The following is a 19,874-nucleotide window of genomic DNA, read 5'->3' as shown; positions in this document are numbered from 1 at the left end:
CGCCGGACCGTGCAGGGCCACGAGCTGGACTCGATGCTCCTCGTGGGTCCCTCCGGCTCAGTAAAATCCGAGATTCTGTGAAATCAGGGGGGATTTCTTCGCAGAAAGGGTGATTAGACATTGGGCTGCCCAGGAAGGCGATGGAGTCACCTCCCGCTGGATGTGTTTAAAGAAAGACTAGACGTGGTTGGACTCGACGATCTCGGCGGTTTTTTCCAATCTGAACGATTCTGTGAAACCGCGGGCTGCGCAGGGTGACCCCGGCCACAGCCATTGACGCCTCCCTGCTCCTGGCCCAGCGCCAGGCCCGTGTGAGGGGCCGGGCGCGGCCGGGGGGCGGGGCGGGGGCGGTGGGGGAGGCTCGGCCGGCGCGGCCGTTGCGGCCGGAGCCGATTGGCCGGGCGGGCTCGGAGGGCGGAGCCGATTGGCTGGGCGGGCTCGGCGGGCGGAGCTGATTGGCCGGGCGGGCTCGGAGGGCGGGGCCGGGCGGTGGCGGCGGGGCCGCGCTGCAGCCTCGGCCGGGGAAGCGCCGCTCTCGCACCGCTGAGGCGCTGCCGCGGGGCCCCGGGCGCCGGAGGAGGTAAGGGCCGGGGCCGGGGGAGGGCGGGGGGCCGCGCTCGCAAGCGTCTCCTTCTGCTCGCTCCGCTCTCCCTTCTGCTTCAGCTGCTGGGCGGGAAGGGCGGCGGCGGGGCTGGGAATGTCAGGGAGCGGAGCTGGACACGGCCGGCGTTCCGCTGGGTCTGCCGCAGCTTTGGCATGCGCGGAATAAACGGGGCCTGTGGTAATTCGTGATGAGCAAACTGCAGGAGAGACACCTTTAAATTGCTGCTGCCCGTGTGCAGTTTGCTGTCCAGGCAGGGAGGAGAGACTAGATTGCCATGAATTTAAAAAGAAAAAAAAAAAAAAAAACCACAACAAAAAAGCCGACAAAACAACAACGCACCTGTTTTAAGGCGTGCTTAACGCCCAGAACCGTACGGTGCTGCCCACATCTGTGGGGTTGGGAAGGCACGCGAGGCAAGTGCACTCGGAGTTTTACATTCCTTTTTGCATACGTCGGATCCCCCGGGGCAGCAGGCATGCCTTCGCTTTCTTCCACATTTCCTTCCCTTTTCTCCTGGCAGCCTGGAAAATTTCCATCTGCCGAGCAGCAGCCAGCCTGTAAAACTGCAGTTTTAATCATCGCATCCCGCTTTAAGTGCTGTGTTTCCCTGCCTGTCTGTAGGGGCTGTTTCTCTGCAGGAAAATGTGTGCAGATGATCAGGATCAGACGGGGCCCCTCAAAGCAGATTTCCATCTAAAACTGTGCATCTTGGGCTTTGCCTTTAACACCAGTGCCCCCCTTTTCATTACCTCTTGTTCTGCCCAGTGTTTGCAGACATATCAGCTGGGAAAGCACAGACTGTTTTGTGTCCAGAGCTGTTTACATAACAAACTAAAGAGCAGGTTCCCACTCCTGACTTGCAGAGATACTTGGAAGTCAAAACTATCATCACTATTTTTACTTTCCTGGTGAGAGTTGAATTCGATAGGGAACAAATTTTTTTTTTAATTACCTTATGAGTTTGGACTGTTCCTTTGATTCATGCTGTGGGTACTGGGTAGTCTAAATATAGTGAGCATTTCATGTTCTCTTCTCAAGCTGACAGAAGTGAAAGCGAGCGTGGGTTTTGCTAATTGGCAGGCTTTCAGAGTGCTGTGTTTCACAGAAGGAAGTTACCATGCTGTTGTTACCAGTCAAGGGTAGCAGGAAAGAAAAAGCAGCTCCAGGAAGTAAACCAGGTTTTAAATACCTGTAAGTAAGCTAAAGTAAGGGTGTGATATTGCCATCACCCTGCAGTAAAATGGAAAATCTTAAGATTTCAAGTAGCTCCAACAACAGCTGATTTCCAGAACATTCAGCCTTTTATCTAGTCAACAGTCAACCTCTAAGTGCTAAGTAAAGAAACCTTTCCTCTTTCCATACAACCTAAGAATTTACCTAAAGGTAAATCCACAGCATCTGAAGCAACATGCTTTGAAAAACACGTTTGTTGAAGGCCTCCCAAAAGCTCTGTCACTGCCATCTTCTGCTAAAGCAACCCCTCACTAAGTTACCTTTGGTTGCATGTTTTTTGTGAGTGCACAGGTTTTTATCTAGCAACTTAAAGACAAATGTTTTAAATAAAAATAAAATAATAAATATTATAAAAATAAAATAGTTTTAATAAATATTTCAGATCTAGAGATGCAGTTGTGATTGGCTTGGGCAAAGGACAACAGCAAGGCACTGCAGCCCAGAATTAAAGTGTCTCTGGGGTACAAATGTTGCTCTTTGCTGCTCGATTACATCAGATCACCCTGCCTTTTTTTTTTTTTTTCCTCCCCTTTTTTTTTTTCCATTCACCATGAGCCTGGGTATTTTTAGATCTTTTGTTATGTCATATGATACTTTTCACTCATAATTTTGCCCTTAGCAAACTTTGAGCAATTAAGTTACAAATCCCTCACTGGACTTATATCTTTAGTGTGGTTAGTAACAGTGATCTGTGTGGTCCAGTTAAAAACTACTTTGATGCAACAACGTGTAAATATTACAAGTTGCATCCTGGACTACAAGCCTGCTGGACTTGGGCCTGCAAAAGGTCAAATTATTCAATCTTTCTACACTTTTCAGCATGCCAGGTGAGTCATCATTAGCGAATTTTTGTCTGTGCTGAGCCAAGTGTGTGTTTGAATTTCTCTGGACTGGAAAAGAGATCTGAGAAACCAGCAGAAGACCTTGGCTGCCTGTGTTAGCCCATTTCAGGGTTAGGTGGCTGAGAAATTCAAGCCAGACAAAACAGCAAATACCTGCATGGGGTTTTTTGAGGGAGAAGTTTGTGTGTACAATTGTGGATGTCCATGGATACACTCTTAGTAGTCATTCTTGGCATTAAAAAAAAAAAATCACAATTAACTTACATCCCTGTGTTAAAAAGTATTGTTCAAGATCTCCATAAATGTGACAGAACCAAATACCACGTGCAGATAAAAAACTTTAAAATCTAAGCAAATATATTTTTTCCTTTCCCCCGGGAGTGCAGACATCTCAGCTGGTGTTTGCAGAGCATGCGTGATAAACTCATTTCCACAACCTTACCTCGTATTTTCACTTATTCACATTTTAGCGTTATCATCACTCCCATTTGCTCCATCTCAAAGCTGAAAACTCGGGATGTCACTCCGCAGGGGAGCAGCAGAAGTGCCTCCCTGGCTCTGTGCGCAGAGCCGGGCTGGATGCGAGCTGCTGCTGCTGGCTGTGGGATGGTTTCCCGGTGAGTCACGCAGATCCCGCTGCAGTCGCTTCCAGGGAGTGCTGTGCTCCGCATGATTAGCGGGCTCTCAGGGTGACATTGCTTCCTGAATGATGCAACTGAAAATTCCCTTTCCTGTGCTTCTTGCTTCCTGATCGGTTTTCCCTTTGTTCTCCAAGAGGTTCCAGCAGCCGCGCATCTTTTGCTCCTGGTCATTTTATTTTTTTCCGCTACGAATCTCTGCGAAGACAAGTGATGTCCACAGCTACTCTAATTACCTTGGTACGGAATGGAGGGTTCCAAGTGAGAAGGAGAGCCGCGCTGACGTCCCGCCTCCTGCAGGACGAGAAGCGCCCCGCCGCCGCCTGCTCCATCTCCACCTGCGAGCGCCGCGCCTCCCGCTTCGGCTCCGACGGCAGCGGCCGGCCCACCACATGGGACACCTTCGGCATCTGGGACAACCGCATCGATGAGCCCATCCTCCTCCCGCCCAGCATCAAGTACGGGAAGCCCATCCCAAAGGTGAGCCTGAGCAACGTGGGCTGCGCCAGCCACATCGGGAAGCGGAAGGAAAACGAGGACCGGTTCGATTACGCGCAGCTGACGGAGGATGTCCTGTACTTCGCGGTGTACGATGGGCACGGCGGGGCAGCAGCTGCAGACTTCTGTGATAAGTACATGCAAAAATATATTAAGTAAGTGCTTTGCGAGGGAATGTGTGTCGCATACATTCCAGCCGAGATTCCTTCTTTAGGAAACCCGTGGGTTGTACATTGTAGCTAACCCTCCAGGGGTTATGTAGCCTCCCGTCCCCTTACATGGGGCAGCAGGAGCACTGGGTGGAACAGACACGCTATGGATTACTTACTCTCTGTGGTGCCTGCCTATTGGGCAAGGCCAGAAACACAGGAGAGGAAAGCACCATTGTGCCCCCTGTCTAGGAAAGGTCTTGGAACACAGGGAGAGTACGGACTGACTTGTTTTCACACAGTGATTGCTGACCTATGGTTTGCTTACACTCTTCTGTATCTATCACATCCCTGGGTGCTGGATAAGGAACTTAGATATTTGCAAAATTACAGGATTATGCTTTCAGTGCACACAGTTAGTAAAATCACATTACATTTTCACCCAAGTCCAGTATTATTCAGTGGGTGCAGGGAGGAGATAAAACTGCTAAACAGATGGATTAGGATGTGTGTTTCTTGGACAGAAGTTTAATTTCTTTGCCTGCTTGCTTGCTTCCAGGGAATTTCTTGCTGAGGAGGAGGACTTGGAAAATGTTTTGAGCAAAGCTTTTCTAGAAATAGACAAAGCATATGAAAGGCATGCCAATCTCTCTGGTGATGGTAGGTAAAAAATATTCTACTCATATAGGTATGGAGAATAAAGTTTATCTTATTTGCTTAGTAGTTTTACGGTAAAATGTCCAAAAAAGCTCTTAAAAGCAATTTTGCTTAACACAGGATTTTGCTCCGGTCACTTACTGCAAATAGAACAATTATGCTTTAATTCCTAAAAATGGAATAACTACTGTAAGTCTCAGTCAAATTTACGGGAGGAGTTATCAGTCTGAATGTTAGCATAATCATTGATAAATTTCTCTTAATGTGATTCTGACAAGGATTATGTTTGTCAGGGTAGCAAAGAGTGATGTAGATTTGCAAGGACAATAATTTTACTGGTAAGAGATGTGGAGAGGGGTGTTTTTGCTTTGCTTTTTTTTTTTTTTTAAGGGGTGGGGGGGATTGGTGTTTTTATATGTTTGTTTGTTTTAAAGCTGTTACTCCTGTGGATTAAAAGCAAGAGTGTCAAAGTTCCCCTTCCTAACTTGGCTGCTGCACCTGAGGAGGAACGTAAGCCAAAATTAATGCAATCGATATTGCTTCTGCACAAACAGAATCACAGGAGTAGCTGAGTGGGAAAGGGAAAAAAGCAGTGAAGAGGAAAACAAGTTTGGCCGTGGTAAGGCTGTGGTAAAGCTGGCACCAGCCCTTTTAGACTCCCATTTAATCCTGGCTGTTGATGAAGTTCTTGTATATGTGTCTAGAGACTAAATACATCTGAAGTCCCAGTTGCAGCAAGTAGAGCTTATAGAGAGCAACTTAGGAAGGGAGATAGAAGTGCCTGTCCCAGTTCTATCACTGGAGCTTTCTCAGCCATGAGATACAATTTTGAGAGTCAGTTTAGCCACTCTTAAAAAGAAAATCCCAAATAAACCCCATTAAAAAGAAAAAAACCCCACCCACAATAGGAAAGAAAACCAAACAAAAAACCTGTCCCAGTGCTGGTGCAGGCACTGACCAAATAACTGAGGTTGCTCCAGAAGAACAGAAACTGTAAAAATATCCTCTCCAGTAAAGACTAGAAACCAAGAAGCCCTGTAGGGGCTGAAGTGATACTTTATTCTATGTCTGCTTTTCTGAAGCTGTGGCTGAATAATGCAGTGGCTTTCTGCACTCTAACTGCTAGATGAATCTAGGTAGGCTCAAATGCAGGACAGGTCGCCTGACTGTTCCAGCACTGCCTCTTACCTTAGCCTGCACCAGGGATAAGGAAAAAAGTCTTAATTCCTGAGATGCAGCCCTTAAAAAAAAGGAGGCTTGAATCTATAAAGGTCGTTTACCCATTCTATTTCATGTAGTAAAAAAGATCAGAATTACTTTTAACCTCTGGGCTGGGTTTTAGCTGAGCTCATGAGAGACATCAGCAGAGCAGATGCATCTCAGAGCCTCCTTGCAAATATATTTTCTTACCAACCCAAATCCAAGATAGCATTTGAGTACTAGTTTGTGTGCTTCCCTGGATCAGACCATTTCATTTTCAGATCTAATTGTGCCCTTTCCTGCCCCTTTTGGGAGTAAGACAGCTCTTGGTTTGGTTCATTGTAGTGACCTCTATGTCAGCAGCTCCTTGAGGAGAAGGATTGAGAACTGTACTGGATGTATTATTCTGTTTTTCTGAAAACTGTTTCCAATCATAACACTTTGTAGGTGATGCAGAATTGGATAACAACAATATTTAACAGACAAACCGTGCAGCAAGCAGAGCATTTCAGAACTGCTCATAGGGTTTTTTTTTGTAGCATTTGACTAACTGTTGCTGCTTAATGCCAGAAAAGGTATGCAACAGTTACCAGGATACTGCACAAGCCCCGGTCATTAACAAAGCAAGGTAGAGGGTAAAAGAGTTGCCAGATAACCACAGGGGCCACGCTCTGGCAGGCACTCAGTGTTTCTCAGGTAGGCTGAGAGCACCTGCAAGCTCTTGCAGGAGCCTGGGGCATCTAAGAGTGCCCATTGTTCTTGGCTGAAAATCAAGCTCTAAAGCAGAGAATGGAGTAACAGGGTGCAAAGTCAAGTCTGGATTTCTGAACAGATTAAACTTCTTGCGTATCCGTTGTTAAAATAACTCAATACTGTGTTGACTGCTTTGTGTGGATATTTTTTGTTTTTGCTAATGCTTTGAAAGTTACATGAAATTTCAGTGCTTGGCATGTATCTCTGTTATAAGGCTACTTCCGAACTGATTCAGTTTGCCAGCAAAATTTCTGATTAAGGGTGGCTATTCTGGATGTGACAGTCAAGACAGTTGCTAGAGTACCTTGCAGATGGTGGTTGATTGTGTGACTTGGTGTATCTGGGTTACACTGGATGCTCCCCAAGTCTGACCTCCTTTTGAAACCTGGCCATAGCTGATGAAGTGCAAAATAATAGCTTTGACTTGTTCCAGCAGATGACCCTTCCAGGGTTCACTCCCTTCACTGTGCCTGCAAAAAAAACAGTGCACACTGAGGATGTCCAGGTCTTCACTAACACACAACCAGTTTTAAAACTTGTACCTGGGTGTTTGAAGGAAATTAACCCCTGGGACAAATCCCTGTAGCCAAAATGGCACATTGGAGGCATTGTTTATAGTACTATTCAAAGGGTAAAACCTTACATAGGGCACAAATTTAACAGGACTAGAGATGTGCCTTGGGGGAGACCCCAGCAATGCCTTCAAGGGCACGGCCCTCTGCAGGTCACTTAACAATGATACAGTATTTGAAATTAGAGATGGAAAATACACAGCACACTAGTTGCTGTGAGCTTTCAATAATAAAAATGGTTTGTGTGTGTGCTCCAGGTACTGCTGCTGTGGCTGGCATACAATTAGTTCACCAGTGCTGTTGGAACTGGAGCCTGGTCCAATAACCCCTCTGACAGTGACCTATACCTGTTGTTTCACACAAAAGCATAAGAAACTTGCACTAGGCAGATCTGGGATAATCTGTGCTCTGTCTAAATCTTGTGTAATCATTAACAGCTTAGGGCTACATCTGAGTCCTGAAGCCTGGCATTCGCTACCTCTTCAAAAATGCATTTTCATTCCCTTCCATGCATTTAAATATAGCCAGTCACTTTCAAATCACTGCTAAATTTAGGCATAGAACATCAAGGAAGCTCACTTCCAACAAATGACATTATCCATGGGACAGCTGCCAGAGATGGGCAGAATTTTCTGCTATTTTTTACCAGCCATAAAAACTGAAATCTAAAGGCTGAGAAGCTTTGCTCAGCAAGGATGGAAATAAGAAATTAAATTCTGTGACTGAGGAAATTTGAGCATTTCCCTGGAGAAATATGAGACTCCTGGCCTACTGGAGTCCTACCAGGTATTGTTACTGCTTCTGTTCACTGTGAACCAGAGAAAACAAGAGGGAGTTTGTCCATCAACCTCCAGATTCAGTGCATCCAACTCTAATCACATTGGCCACTCACTTCTGGAATAGCCATCTGATTAAAACATAGCCAGGTATTAACTTATCTACCCATGTTTGAAAGGGGTCTTACTTATGGAGTCTTATTATGCTGACAAACAGCAGAAGTTATTTAAAAGTAATTACATTTTTAAAGTAATGTTTGTTTTGTTGGGTTTTTGTGTAACTTACCATTCAAAAAAATGATTTTTATTTCTTTAAATATGTTAACCTGCAACACTGAGGAAATGGGAGAGCTGCAGAAATTGTATTTGAATATTTCATAAATTTATCAGCATAGTAGAGGCAGCCTTTTTATCCAAGGACCCTGTTTATTACCTGATCAATCTAGAAGATACTAGTTACAATATTAAAGAGATGTTTATTTTGCCTATTTTTCCATTAGTCAGAACAATTCATATACTTCTATTCAGTGCTTTAAGATGGTCCCATTTCATTTGGCACTGGTTTGAGCTCCCCATAATGGTGTAATTACCTTGAGGGAGCAGATGTTCTTCAGAGTGGCCACTCTTGCCATGTATCAGACAGCTGGCCCTCTAAGCATTGATAAAAATCTTCATCTGATCTGTTAGTTGGTTCCTTATCTCCCTAGGGGGAGCAAAAATTCAGATTTTATTTCAATTTAAACTGGTTTTGTCACACTTTTAGCAAGAAGGCAAGAACAGTGGCAATTCCCCAGAAATGCCAAGGCCGAGTTGCCAAGGCCAAAGGTGCAGGTGCATCCTAAATGACCTGCACAGGGCAGTGCAGGCAGACCTCAGAGTGCCTGACTCCATCCCCTGTTCTGCAGCCCTTATTCTTGCATCTCCAGTGTTGCAGGTTTATTCTGTGTTGAACAAAGTCCCTGGGTGAATTTCCTATTTGCCTCTGTGTACGTGTTATTTGTGGCAGACACTGTACCTGGTCAGCAGCTCTAGAACTGGAGGCCCTGGACACTTTAAGCTGGGCTTCAGTGGAAAGAGAGATCTGCTTAATTTTGTCCCAGGTGAAGGAGTCCAGCGGTTCCTAGCCTGGACTACTGGAAGGTTTCCACATCCTCTTTGTCACATTAGTTGAGATGACTTGCAGTAGAAGTTGTCCAGTGAGTGTTAAGAACCTATTGAAAGATCTTAGTTTTATAGTGATATTGTTAGGAAAACAAAATAAACTCTTTAATTGTTAAAACCAATACATGTGCTGATGCAAGACATTTTGTCTTAAACTAGCAGCAGTTGTAGAAAAGCATTAGAAATGTTATCCCATCACCATTCCTGTGGTTTTGAGCTGTGCTAGAAATCACATAATGCTACAGTTGGCTTCATGCATGTTCCTGCATCCCTACCCAGAGCATGAACTGGATCCAAGGAAGAAATTGTGAGCAGCATGTACTTTTTTCTAGGACTGCTATTTAACTAATAAATATGCAAAGTTCAAGTCACTGTGTCCATTACCACAATTCTGGACAGTATCTTGTTCTTTAGCATCAGCCCTTGATTTTGTGATAGCAGCTCTTTTCTTTGGGAGTTTGCACTGTAAAGATACAGATCCACCTGAATGCCAAATGTTCCCAGTCTTCTGTGAATTGAAGGCTATGATTAACTTTTTGTATGTTTCTCAGCATAGTTCTAAAACCACAGAATGAAATGGGAAAGTAGCAGCAGTTCTGCATTAATTTTAATGTCTAAATAAAATGTATCTTCTGTAAAATAAAAAGGTAGTTTTACATAGGTTGCTCTAATTCACTTGTTCTAACTGTTGGCTAAAACAGGTATTTTACTGGTCCTACTAAAATTTCTCCTTGAGCTGGTACTTTTTAATATCTTGTTTTCATAATGTGCCTCAAAGTGACCTTGCACTGGGCTAATCCTTGCTTCAGATAAGAAACAGGATGTTGGTGCCTATCCACTTGGATAGTCAGAGGCTGTCACATCCAGTTTCCAGTGTCCCAGCCTGCGTGGCCCTGGCACAGCCCGAGGCTGATGGTCACCCCTCACCTGCTGGTTCAGCACTCAGCTAAATCCAGTCCTTGCTGCAGTAATAATACCTGTTTTAAATAATACCACCAGCCTAGTTAACACCGGGTTGTGAGGGTTTGTGTTTGGGTTTTTTGGATTCATGGACTCACTGCTTTCGCCGCACAACAAGGCTCAATGCATCTTCCAGGGCTTGGTGACTTCAGTGTGCTCCCAGCTCCATCTGACTTACAGGCTGCTGAGACCTCACAGCCCTTGCATTTCTGTTGCTGTCTGTTGGCAGCTGGTCAGATTTGGAGCTGCCTGGCATTCCTTGAGATCAAACACCAAGTCCTGTCTCAAATCTGTCCCATGTCTCTGGGGTCAGGGACGCAGGGCCAGAAGTAGAAGAACATGTAGTTGTAGCTGATCTCTGCAGAAACAGTGATGGAAACGCAGTGACATGTTAACTGTTAGTGACATGAAAACAAGAGCATAACTGGGGAGTCACACTCCTAAGCAAGCCCAAAACTCAGCTCAAATTGGCTTGCTTTGAAGAACTGGAACAACTGGAATAGCCCAGAATGCAGGTGACCTACAGGGGGCCTTTCAAGGGGATTTGCATTGGCTGTAGATGCAAATATATTACAGGCAGTAGGTGGTCCTGTCCAGATATTTTGGTGTAATAATTTTGCTCAAGTCAGCAGGAGCTTTCCAGGGATCTCTTGCTGGGTTACCTCTGCAGAATTTGCAGGAAGAGAAGATAATAACTGTAAAGTGGGACTTGCCCTTCCAAAAAGCAAAGAAAATGAGGAAAGCTGGGCAGTATTTCTGGCATTTTCTTCACTGCAGATTACTACAGATCTTTTTCCTGAAATAGGTACTTACATTTCTCTTTTTCAAGAGTTTTTTGTTCGGCTTCTTTTTTTCCTCCAGATCATTGTAGCAATTGAAATGAGAAGCCCTTAAATCTGCTTGCATGAGTGACTCCAGGCAGGCCCCTGAATGCAGTCAGCCAGCTCAGCTCACTCCCTTTCCCTGCAGAGAAAAGGAGGGCAGCACCAGGGCTCTGTTTTGCCCCTGGGCACTCACAGTGACCCCTGTCAGGGGGTCCCAGCAGGCTGCCCAGACAGTCACTGCCACCTGCACCAGTTTGCAGGTTGCACAAGACAAGACTGAATCCCAGAATCCAGCTTCACTATAATTATATATTACTATATAATTCCCCACTTCACCACCTAACAGAAAGAGTGAACCATCACCTTTATGGTGACCTACTTGTGCAGTCACTGTGCCCAGGAGTAGGGACAATAATGCTGTAACTTGAGGTGAGCTCAAGAGGCTGAAAAACTCTGCTACTAACTGAAAGGGAGCCACTGTACCTTGTAATGCTTTTATCCCACTTGCCCTGTTTGCATGGAGCCATGTTGTTGCACAGAAACACTTAATCCTTCCCACCTCTCCTCTCTTCCATGTCCTACATGCATGCATGTTTGCTTTTTTATTTTTTTTTTTATGTGTAAATTTAGTTTAAACTTAAAAGCAGTTACTTGCTGATTAGGTAGAGCACAAGTTGTCTTCATTTTACCAATTGAAATTGTTTGTTATTGTTTTAAATGGCTCCATGCTTTGAGGCAGTGCTAAAACCTCTCTCTTTGATGACATTTGTAGCAACTCTGCTGAGCTCTGGGACCACTGCAACAGTGGCTCTGCTCCGAGATGGAATTGAGCTGGTTGTGGCAAGTGTGGGAGACAGTCGAGCTCTGCTGTGCCGGAAGGGAAAGGCCATGAAACTCACCACTGACCATACTCCAGAGAGAAAGGAGGAGAAGGAAAGGTACCTGCTGGCTGATGATGTGGCTTTCCAGAGCATGGCCTCAGATAGGATGGGCTTGTGCTCTGCTGCTGGGAAGGGAGGAAAAAAGCAGAGTTGAATATAGAGACCAGAAACTCCTCTGAACTGGCAGTATGCTCCAGTTAATGCACTGGGACTTGTTTAGAAGACCAGGGGTGTGGAAAGGCCTCCATGAGCTTAAACTGTCTCAGCAGTAAGATGTGCATGACTGAGATTCAGAACAGAGCTGTGACCACATGGTTCAGACTTGTCCAAAAGTGCCAAGTTAGAACCTGAGGAAAGGCACTGTCACTCCCATGTCAGGACACAGCCCACCAAGACACATCACCTCCATGGAGCCCTTCAGAAAGCCAAAGCCAACCCTCAGCTTCCCAGCTTAGGCCCCCATACATCATTACTCATTCTAGCTAGTGACAGAAACAGAGGGTAGAGGTGGGGTAATGGTGAGAAGCAGTAACTCATTCACTTTTTCTTTTGTGCCTCTGGACAGGATTAAGAAGTGTGGTGGCTTCGTTTCCTGGAACAGTTTGGGACAACCTCATGTGAATGGTAGACTTGCTATGACACGGAGCATAGGAGATTTGGATCTTAAAAACAGTGGTGTGATAGCCGAGCCAGAAACAAAAAGGGTTCAGGTAAAAGAAGGTCTGGTTTACAGGGACAGCAACAATTGGACTAAGGGTCTTCATAGGTATTTGATGCTGTGGTGGTATGCACACAACATGAGCCCAGGTGAAGCCTGATGGCCAGGCTTTTTTTTTTTTTTACTGAAATAACCAGAGAACAACTCTCAGAAGTTGTTTCAGATTGACACTAACGGGACAGAAAAGAATCTGGTACTAAATTCAGATCAACTTCTAAATCCCGTTTATGACAATAATATATACGATGAGGGAAGAAAGATAACACATAATATACAGTACAGGTGTTAGTCTGTTTGAGCCCTGTGGTCAAATGGATCATTTTGAGGTTAATGCTGGTATAAAATGATCACTGAGAACTGGGTGGGATATGGATGAGCTGCCATCAAAAAAGTAGGATATGTAGAGACTTGTACAGTTGAAAGGGGAAGGAGAAAAGGACAGCTGCATGTATCTTAGCATAGTTCTGTAGTGGTCTAGAAAACAAATTTAACACTCAGAAGACATTCAGCCTCCACTTTGGCAGGAGGCTCTCCTGTTAATTTGCATTCTGTTTGTTACTTTTCCCCAGTGCACCTCCCAGGGCCCTAAGAACTTATATTGTTTCGGTCCCAAAAAAGTGCAACCCATTAGGGGTTTAAGGAGAGGATTGCAGTTCTATCATGTCTTCCTTGAAATCTCAGCTTCAGGAAAAATTTTGCAAGAGAGCACGCAACACTCCTAGAGGGAAAAAAAGAAAAAAAAAGTGCATTGCAAGAGTGTAAAAACTCGTGGGCAGTTCCCTTGCCTTGCAGCACTCACCCAGAGTGGTGCACGCCTTGTGCCTCTGTTGCAGCTGCACCATGGGGACGACAGCTTCCTGGTGCTGACCACCGACGGCATCAACTTCATCGTGAACAGCCAGGAGATCTGTGACTTCATCAGCCAGTGCCACGACCCCGCCGAGGCCGCACACGTGGTCACCGAGCAGGTACTGCCCTGGGCTGCCTCTAAGAAAACCTGGGTGTTCTATTTACATGGTACCACACGTTCAGCTGAATTGAGGGTGCTGGCTGAGACATTCACCAGTACTGCTGGCCAGCCTTTTCCTTACCCCGGGTCTCACCACCTCCTTGCAGGCATCACATCAATGAGCTTGCTTAGCTCCCTGAACTGCATGGGACTGTAACTGCAGCTTGTGCCTGCGCTGAAAATGTCACTGTCATAGACAGAAATGGGCAGTTTCTGACCATGGTTCTGGATGGTGGCATATCCTATAGGAAGCTCTGAGGCATACCAGAATGGTATGGAGCCAGGAAGGGGCAAAGGAGTCTTGGGCCTCAGGGCTGTGAAGGGGCAAAGAAGTCTCTGGCCTCAGGATGTGCTGTCCAGGTGAAGACAGACACTTGTTTCCCTTTCCAGCTGAGACACTGATGCTGACACTTCGTTTCTTCTCTCAGGCAGAGCAGTTTGGCTCTGAAGACAACAGCACAGTTGTCATAGTGCCATTTGGAGCTTGGGGCAAGTACAAGAATGGGGAGATGACCTTCTCCTTTAGCCGCAGCTTCGCTTCCAGTGGGAGGTGGGCGTGAAGATGATGCCACGGCCATCCTTTCCTGCCATCACCTGGACACAGTGTGCTACAGGAGAACACCTCCATCTGTTCCTAGGCTGCCTCAGTGTCTCGTCCATCTCTTCTGTTCCCAGTGTTAGAAGGTGCCACTGCTCCCTTGGTGCGTAGTGCCTGTTGTTGCTTACGGCTGACCGTGTCTCGCTGCCTGCGTTATTCCAGCTGGCAGCCCGGGGTTTGTAGCCTCAGCAGCTCCACACATCACTTTGTTCACACAGACGAGGTGCTGGGCTTTCACCTGAGGCTGGAGGGGGTGCACAGTCATTTCATGCCTACCTGTATTCCCCAGGACCCTCAGCTCCCTGGCAGCTGTCAGTCCCTGAGCCACGTGCTGGCTTCCTTGTCTGATAAAACACGGGAACAAACGCACAATGTTCTTAGGTAGACAGAAAGAGGGTTTGTTGTCTTCTTCTGCTGCAGCCACCCAAAACTCCCCTGTGCTCCAGGAGATAGTGGGTGAAAAATAAAGGAGAAGTTTTGGAATGTTTAGGTTCTGATGCCAGTGGCATTTGGTGTAGCTGTACAAGTTCCTGAGACAGTGCTTCTTTATGCTCTCACTGCTGTCATCTGTGATCCTCTGGCTCCAAGGAGACAGACCAGGCTGGAGCCACGTGCTGTTGGACAGATGGGAACCTTTCTCCATTGGGTCCAAAGCCTGTGCAGTCTCTGTGGACCATGCAGCAGTCCCTTGCACTGTCTTCTCTTTGCTGTCAGTGCCTGACAGAAACACAGAGGAGGGAAAAAGACGCACAGTTTTGATATCGAGAGACTCTCATCAACTTGAATTTCTTTTTTTTTTTTTAATAAAGAAAAAAAGATCATTTCAAAGCATTTACTCTTCAAGATCTGATGCCTAAGACAGTTTATTTCTTCATACATACCTGAGGATTTTCCTGCCCTCTGCTGAAGTTGTCTGAGTTGTGATCTTTCATGTCTCTTCATGGTACACAGGGAGGTATAAGATGCCCCAAACAAGCTAGAGAGAGAGCATTATAATAACGTAAGGTAATTTTTGTAAGTTTTGGGTATTGTTTCTAGTAGATGTCAGATATTCTGAAGGGGATTTTATACTTAAAGGATGTGTTTCCCCTTCCCATCTTGGAGGGGAATCTGTATCCAGTGAGAAATGGGGGCACCTGAGCTCTGATCCAGCTCATATCGCTACTGTGACATGGATTGCAGGTGACATGTTGGCACAGGTGAAGATCTGTCCTAGTGTGCCTTGTTCAGACCTCTTCCTTCTTCCATTCCATGTTAGCTGTCAGCTCCTGTGGCAATGAAATATGGGCAGAGAATTGGTGTTTTCTCAGCCTCACCACAGTATTTTTCCTTCTGTGGATGCTTCCAACAGCACAATTGTAAAAACAAAACAAAATGAAAGGAGAGTTGACTGATACTAAATCACCTTGCCAAAAAAAAAAAAAATTCTGAGGTGCCTGGCTTGATTCTGATTTTCCAGTGTGAAATACATATCTTCTTTACTTTTAACCCTTTCCTTTTAGTCCAGGGTTACCCCTTAGGCAGTCACTCCAAGCATTTTTCCTTGTCTGTGGTGGAAGGCCCAGCAGCACCCAGCAGAGCACCGTGTTGTAGTGACAGCATTAAGTACTGGGTGTTCAGAGTGCCCTGGTTTTGTCCCATCACTTGGTGTGTTACGTGGTGTGCACAATGTACTTACTTGGGTTGTAACTGCAGTGGTGTGTGTAAATCTCTGCTGTGCTGGATGCCGGTGCTCTGGCCTGTGAAGGGAGCACACCACTGGCTAACAGTCCCCTAATTCCCTCTCTCTGCTCCGATTTTCTCCAGGGTTGGGGTTCAGTGTCACCTAAAGATAGTTGATGTTGGGGGTTCTTATTTCTTCTAATGGTGTGGTTGTCTTCTCAGGGGAAGCATCCATCCATAACTTCTTTGAAATTTTACCACGGAAGGGATAAAACCAAGCTCTGTGAAACAGAGGATGATTAGATGAAGGTGTTTTGGTGGTGTTTGGTGTATTGCTGCTTCTCTACCATGATGGAAACACTTGGATTGGGAAGGACTCCTGGGCACCATCTCACCTCCAGTCCTTTCTATTGGACCCATTGTTTTCCTTGTCCAGTTTCTTTTTCACTCCTGGAGCAATTCCTGTAGCTGCTGCTGTTGTTTGACCAGCAGACCACTGAACGGAGGCTTGGTAGGCACTGGCCAGGCCCCAGTGTGGGGCAAAAGCTGCTGGTTTTCACTGGGCTGGGCAAGGCCGCCCTCCATCAGGTGACACAGCGGTTTGCCAGGGTTGTTGTCCGTCCAGGGGTAAAGCCTCAGGCTCTGGGAGGTGATCCCTGTGCTGGGAACCTGCCCAAATCCTTCCACACACCCTGCCAGCCAGGGAACAGCCGCTTCAGGGCATTCAAGTATTGCCTCACCCAAAAATCTTCTCTTATCCATGATGACACCAGATTCCACCAACCCCATTAGTGCCAACAGTGTTAATTAGTAGCAGCTCATGTAAACATGAACAAGGACCTCTGGAACTGGCAGAGTCATCCACACCAATCCAGAATGGAGATGTATTCCCTCATCCTCTTGTGCAGCAAGGCCATCCATGCCTGGACACAGCCCAGAGCCATTGTTTGCACTAACACATTCCCAGCTTTATAAAGGATAAGGAGTACAGCCAGTGAACTCCCTGACTCCCACAGGAGGTGGCCACTGCTGTAGCAATAACACACTGGATACAAAGCTGCCCTTGGTCTGTGTCCCATGCTGGTGCCAAAAAGGGCCGTGGAAGGTGGACCTTGGCTGAACATCAGTTGCTCACCAAGCTGCTCTTATCACTCCCCTCCTCAGCAGGGTGGGGGCTGGGGGGAGAAAATAAAATTAAAAAAAAAACACAAAAAAACCCCTCCCCCACACAAAAAAACCCCCAAAAACCAAAACCAGGTCAAGATAAAGATAATTATTGAAGAGTGTTACCAGCCCCTTTTCAGGGGCCAATACACAGCCCAACACTATGAGGATGCAGTGGGGAGATGAGCTCCATCCCAGCCAGGTCCAATAAACGCTCTGGGTTTTCCATCTGGTCACTAGGCCGCCCACAGCTCGTGGCAGCTCTGCCAGCAAACAGCTCCACTGTACCCCCCTGGGACTGGCAAGAGCCTCCAGCACAGCAGAGCTCCTTCAGCTTGAGGACAAAGAGCAAATTGTCCCAACAACGGCAGCTGCCTGTCAGAGAGGTTTATTATTCCAGGACAGGGAAGGATCTCACACTCTGAATGAAACAAAATGGAATGTTTGCTCTCTAGCTCACTGTCTTTCCTGTGCACCTGAGGTTTCAACAAAAAAAGGATTTTTTTGCTTATGACAGGCTGAACCAAACATTAGGGGTGACCTGCTGAGCAAACTGTAAAAAACATTTGCTTTTTTCTACTTTTTAGGGGATGGATTCTGAAATCCACTGGATTTAGCAAGTATATTTTCTTGCCTGAACATCTCCCCTGGAGCAGTGGAATCTCTCTCTGTAGAGGCACAGCAAGAGGGTGGGCTGTGGGTGCAGAAAGGCAAAAATGCTGTCCAGCTAAGGATTCATTTTTACTGTGAGGATATTGAAGGCTTGGGGGGCCTCAGGTTGCTGGACGATTTACTAGGAGAGGTGTTGAGACTGCAGATGGGTTTCCAACTTAAATCTCTCCATCACTTGGAAAGGTGAAGGTTTCATGCTTTACAGAGGGAACTCAGAAAAAAGTAATTTGCAGTCTGGATTTAGGAGAGCTGGTCTCTCTGGATGATGAACATAGCACAAGAGATTGAAATGGGACAGAGATCAGTAATTCATTTAATATAGGCCTTCATTACAGTCAGTCCCTTTGGGCTGAAATGCTCAGGGCTGGAGAATAATCCTGGAGGAGCTGAAAATGGGGGTGAGGAGAGAAATCAGCAATATCACTGCTTTTTAAGTATTTGGAAATTGAGAGGAGCTTAGACTCACCGCAGGAATTCTGCCGAATTCCACGGGATCAGGGTTCCATGACGCACGTTTTCTCTCAGCCAGTGGGTGTGCAGGGGTCAAAGACATTGGGATTTTTAGCTAAGGGAAAAGCACAGAACAGCAGCTACCAGTGAAACCGGTTAAATAATAATTCCTCTTAAACACCTGAAGTTGGGCACTGCCAGGTCATTGCTCACTCACCCAAGAAGCTGAATGTACAGTACAGCAACACTCCGAGTGTTCCTTGGTTCCCAACTGCTGTTCTGGACACAGAGATACCCATCAAGTGCCCTCTTGGCCCGGGATATGGAGTGCTTGGGCAGTGATGCCTGTCATGACTTTCTCACAGACTTAAGTGCAGTTGTGTACATTTGTTACATGCTTTGCCTCGGGGCCGTGTGTAATGCCTGTGGTTTGATGTTTATCTGTGGTGTAATCAGTGTTTGAATCTCATCTACTATGAAATTTTAGAAATGTATCCATCTTGCCTTTTTTTTTCTTTAGAAATGTTTTTTCATCTTCATCAACTCAAAGCTACAGTAGAGCAGCTAAGTCTGTACTGGAATGCTTACAAGACCTTTCAATAAAGAATTGGCTTCCAGGAGCTGTGTCATTACAAGTGGGTTTTTCTTCTTCCACCCCACTGCCAACTGCCAGAAAAAAAAGCTGCAGTTTCTCAAGCTGTGTCACAATTGTCCTGTTAGCCCTGGGCCTCAGCCCTTGCCATAAAAATCTTCTGATAACCACGGCTTTGCCTACAAAGACATTCTCCCAGCGATAACCAGGACAAAGTGCCTCCTGTCTTTGTCTTTGCTGCACCAGGGTGTCCCGTTCTTCAAATTCAAAGCTGCTCTGTTACACTTGAAGAAACTACGAGGAAAAAGTAAGAGCCAAGGGTTTTAACTCATCTGCACGAGTAGCCCAGAGATCACTGGTATTTTTAGTTAAAAGTTAGAGCTTTTCACAGCTAGGCTCAAACCTATTTTACTCTCTCTTCCTTGAAGGCAACAGCCTTGACTTCAATGAGGTTTTAGCAGTTTCCTACAGCTGAGCCCCAGCATTTCTTCTTAGGAACAGAATCCTTTTTTGTTCTCCTTTGTCTCCGCTCAGTTTGGAGCTGATCAGCTCTTGGATAAATCACAATATCCCGTGGTGGTCCTCGCATCACTGCTCACACAGGTAGATTTGGAGAACTTGCTGGTGTGTTGGAGAACCTGGACAGCTCTGCCCTCTCACAGCAGCTGGGAAACGGCTCCCAGGTTTCTCTGTGGATGGAGCACAGATCCTGTAATGAGCGTCCCTGTGAGCTGCTGCTTTGTGAGAAGAGAGCAGCCAAGCACCAGCAGCACCACGGTGGTTCCCTCCCCAGCCTGAAGACGGTCTGGGCAGAGCAGCCAAGCTTTAAGGAGAGCTTAAAGCCCTCAGAAGGTGCCCCTGGAAGGGCTGAGAGCTCTTCCCAGAGCTCGTGTGAGCACCACCCTCCGCACCTCACCCGCAGAGATTTCCATCACTGCCGTGGGGCAGAGCCTTGCTACAGCTCCCCCACCTCGGGGTTTACAGTGGAAACACTGCAGAGGCTGGCTCTGCTCCTGCGCCAGGGGCTCTGGTGCCCCCTGGTGCAGACAGGATTGCATTTAGGTTCATCCGTGACCAAGTTTTGGTCCCAATCCTTACAAATTGCCCTTTTTTTTTTTTTTTTTTTTTTTTTTGGCGGGGGGTGGGGCAGGCCCACATTCAACGCAGTGCCACACAACTCTTCTCCAGGAAGACAGGGCAGGATCTGGCTCCCAGCACATCAGCCCTGCTCCTGGGCTTGCTTACCCCACCCTCCTCCCTA

General features: G+C 46.4%; 1 protein-coding gene and 1 long non-coding RNA gene across 2 annotated transcripts; one reads left to right on the top strand and one right to left on the bottom strand.

Moving 5' to 3' along the window:
* The first annotated feature begins 565 nt into the window (after positions 1-565).
* PPM1K (protein phosphatase, Mg2+/Mn2+ dependent 1K) lies at positions 566-18,641 on the top strand. The gene is made up of 7 exons (XM_066318053.1): positions 566-580; positions 3,455-3,970; positions 4,524-4,624; positions 11,640-11,805; positions 12,314-12,458; positions 13,300-13,434; positions 13,904-18,641. Exons 2-7 carry the CDS (start codon positions 3,531-3,533, stop codon positions 14,033-14,035), a joined length of 1,119 nt encoding a protein of 372 aa, XP_066174150.1. The 5' UTR covers positions 566-580; positions 3,455-3,530; the 3' UTR covers positions 14,036-18,641.
* LOC136360642 (uncharacterized) lies at positions 13,192-13,299 on the bottom strand. The gene is made up of 2 exons (XR_010743480.1): positions 13,262-13,299; positions 13,192-13,231 (listed from the first exon to the last, which is right to left on the bottom strand). It is a non-coding gene; the product is annotated as an uncharacterized lncRNA (long non-coding RNA).
* Positions 18,642-19,874: the final 1,233 nt, after the last annotated feature.

This window comes from Sylvia atricapilla, chromosome 4, assembly GCF_009819655.1.
Source record: "Sylvia atricapilla isolate bSylAtr1 chromosome 4, bSylAtr1.pri, whole genome shotgun sequence".
In the NCBI taxonomy this organism is placed as follows: Eukaryota; Metazoa; Chordata; class Aves; order Passeriformes; family Sylviidae; genus Sylvia; species Sylvia atricapilla.
The sequence above is the reverse complement of the archived record's forward strand: the minus strand, read 5'-3'. Positions and strand labels throughout refer to the sequence as shown.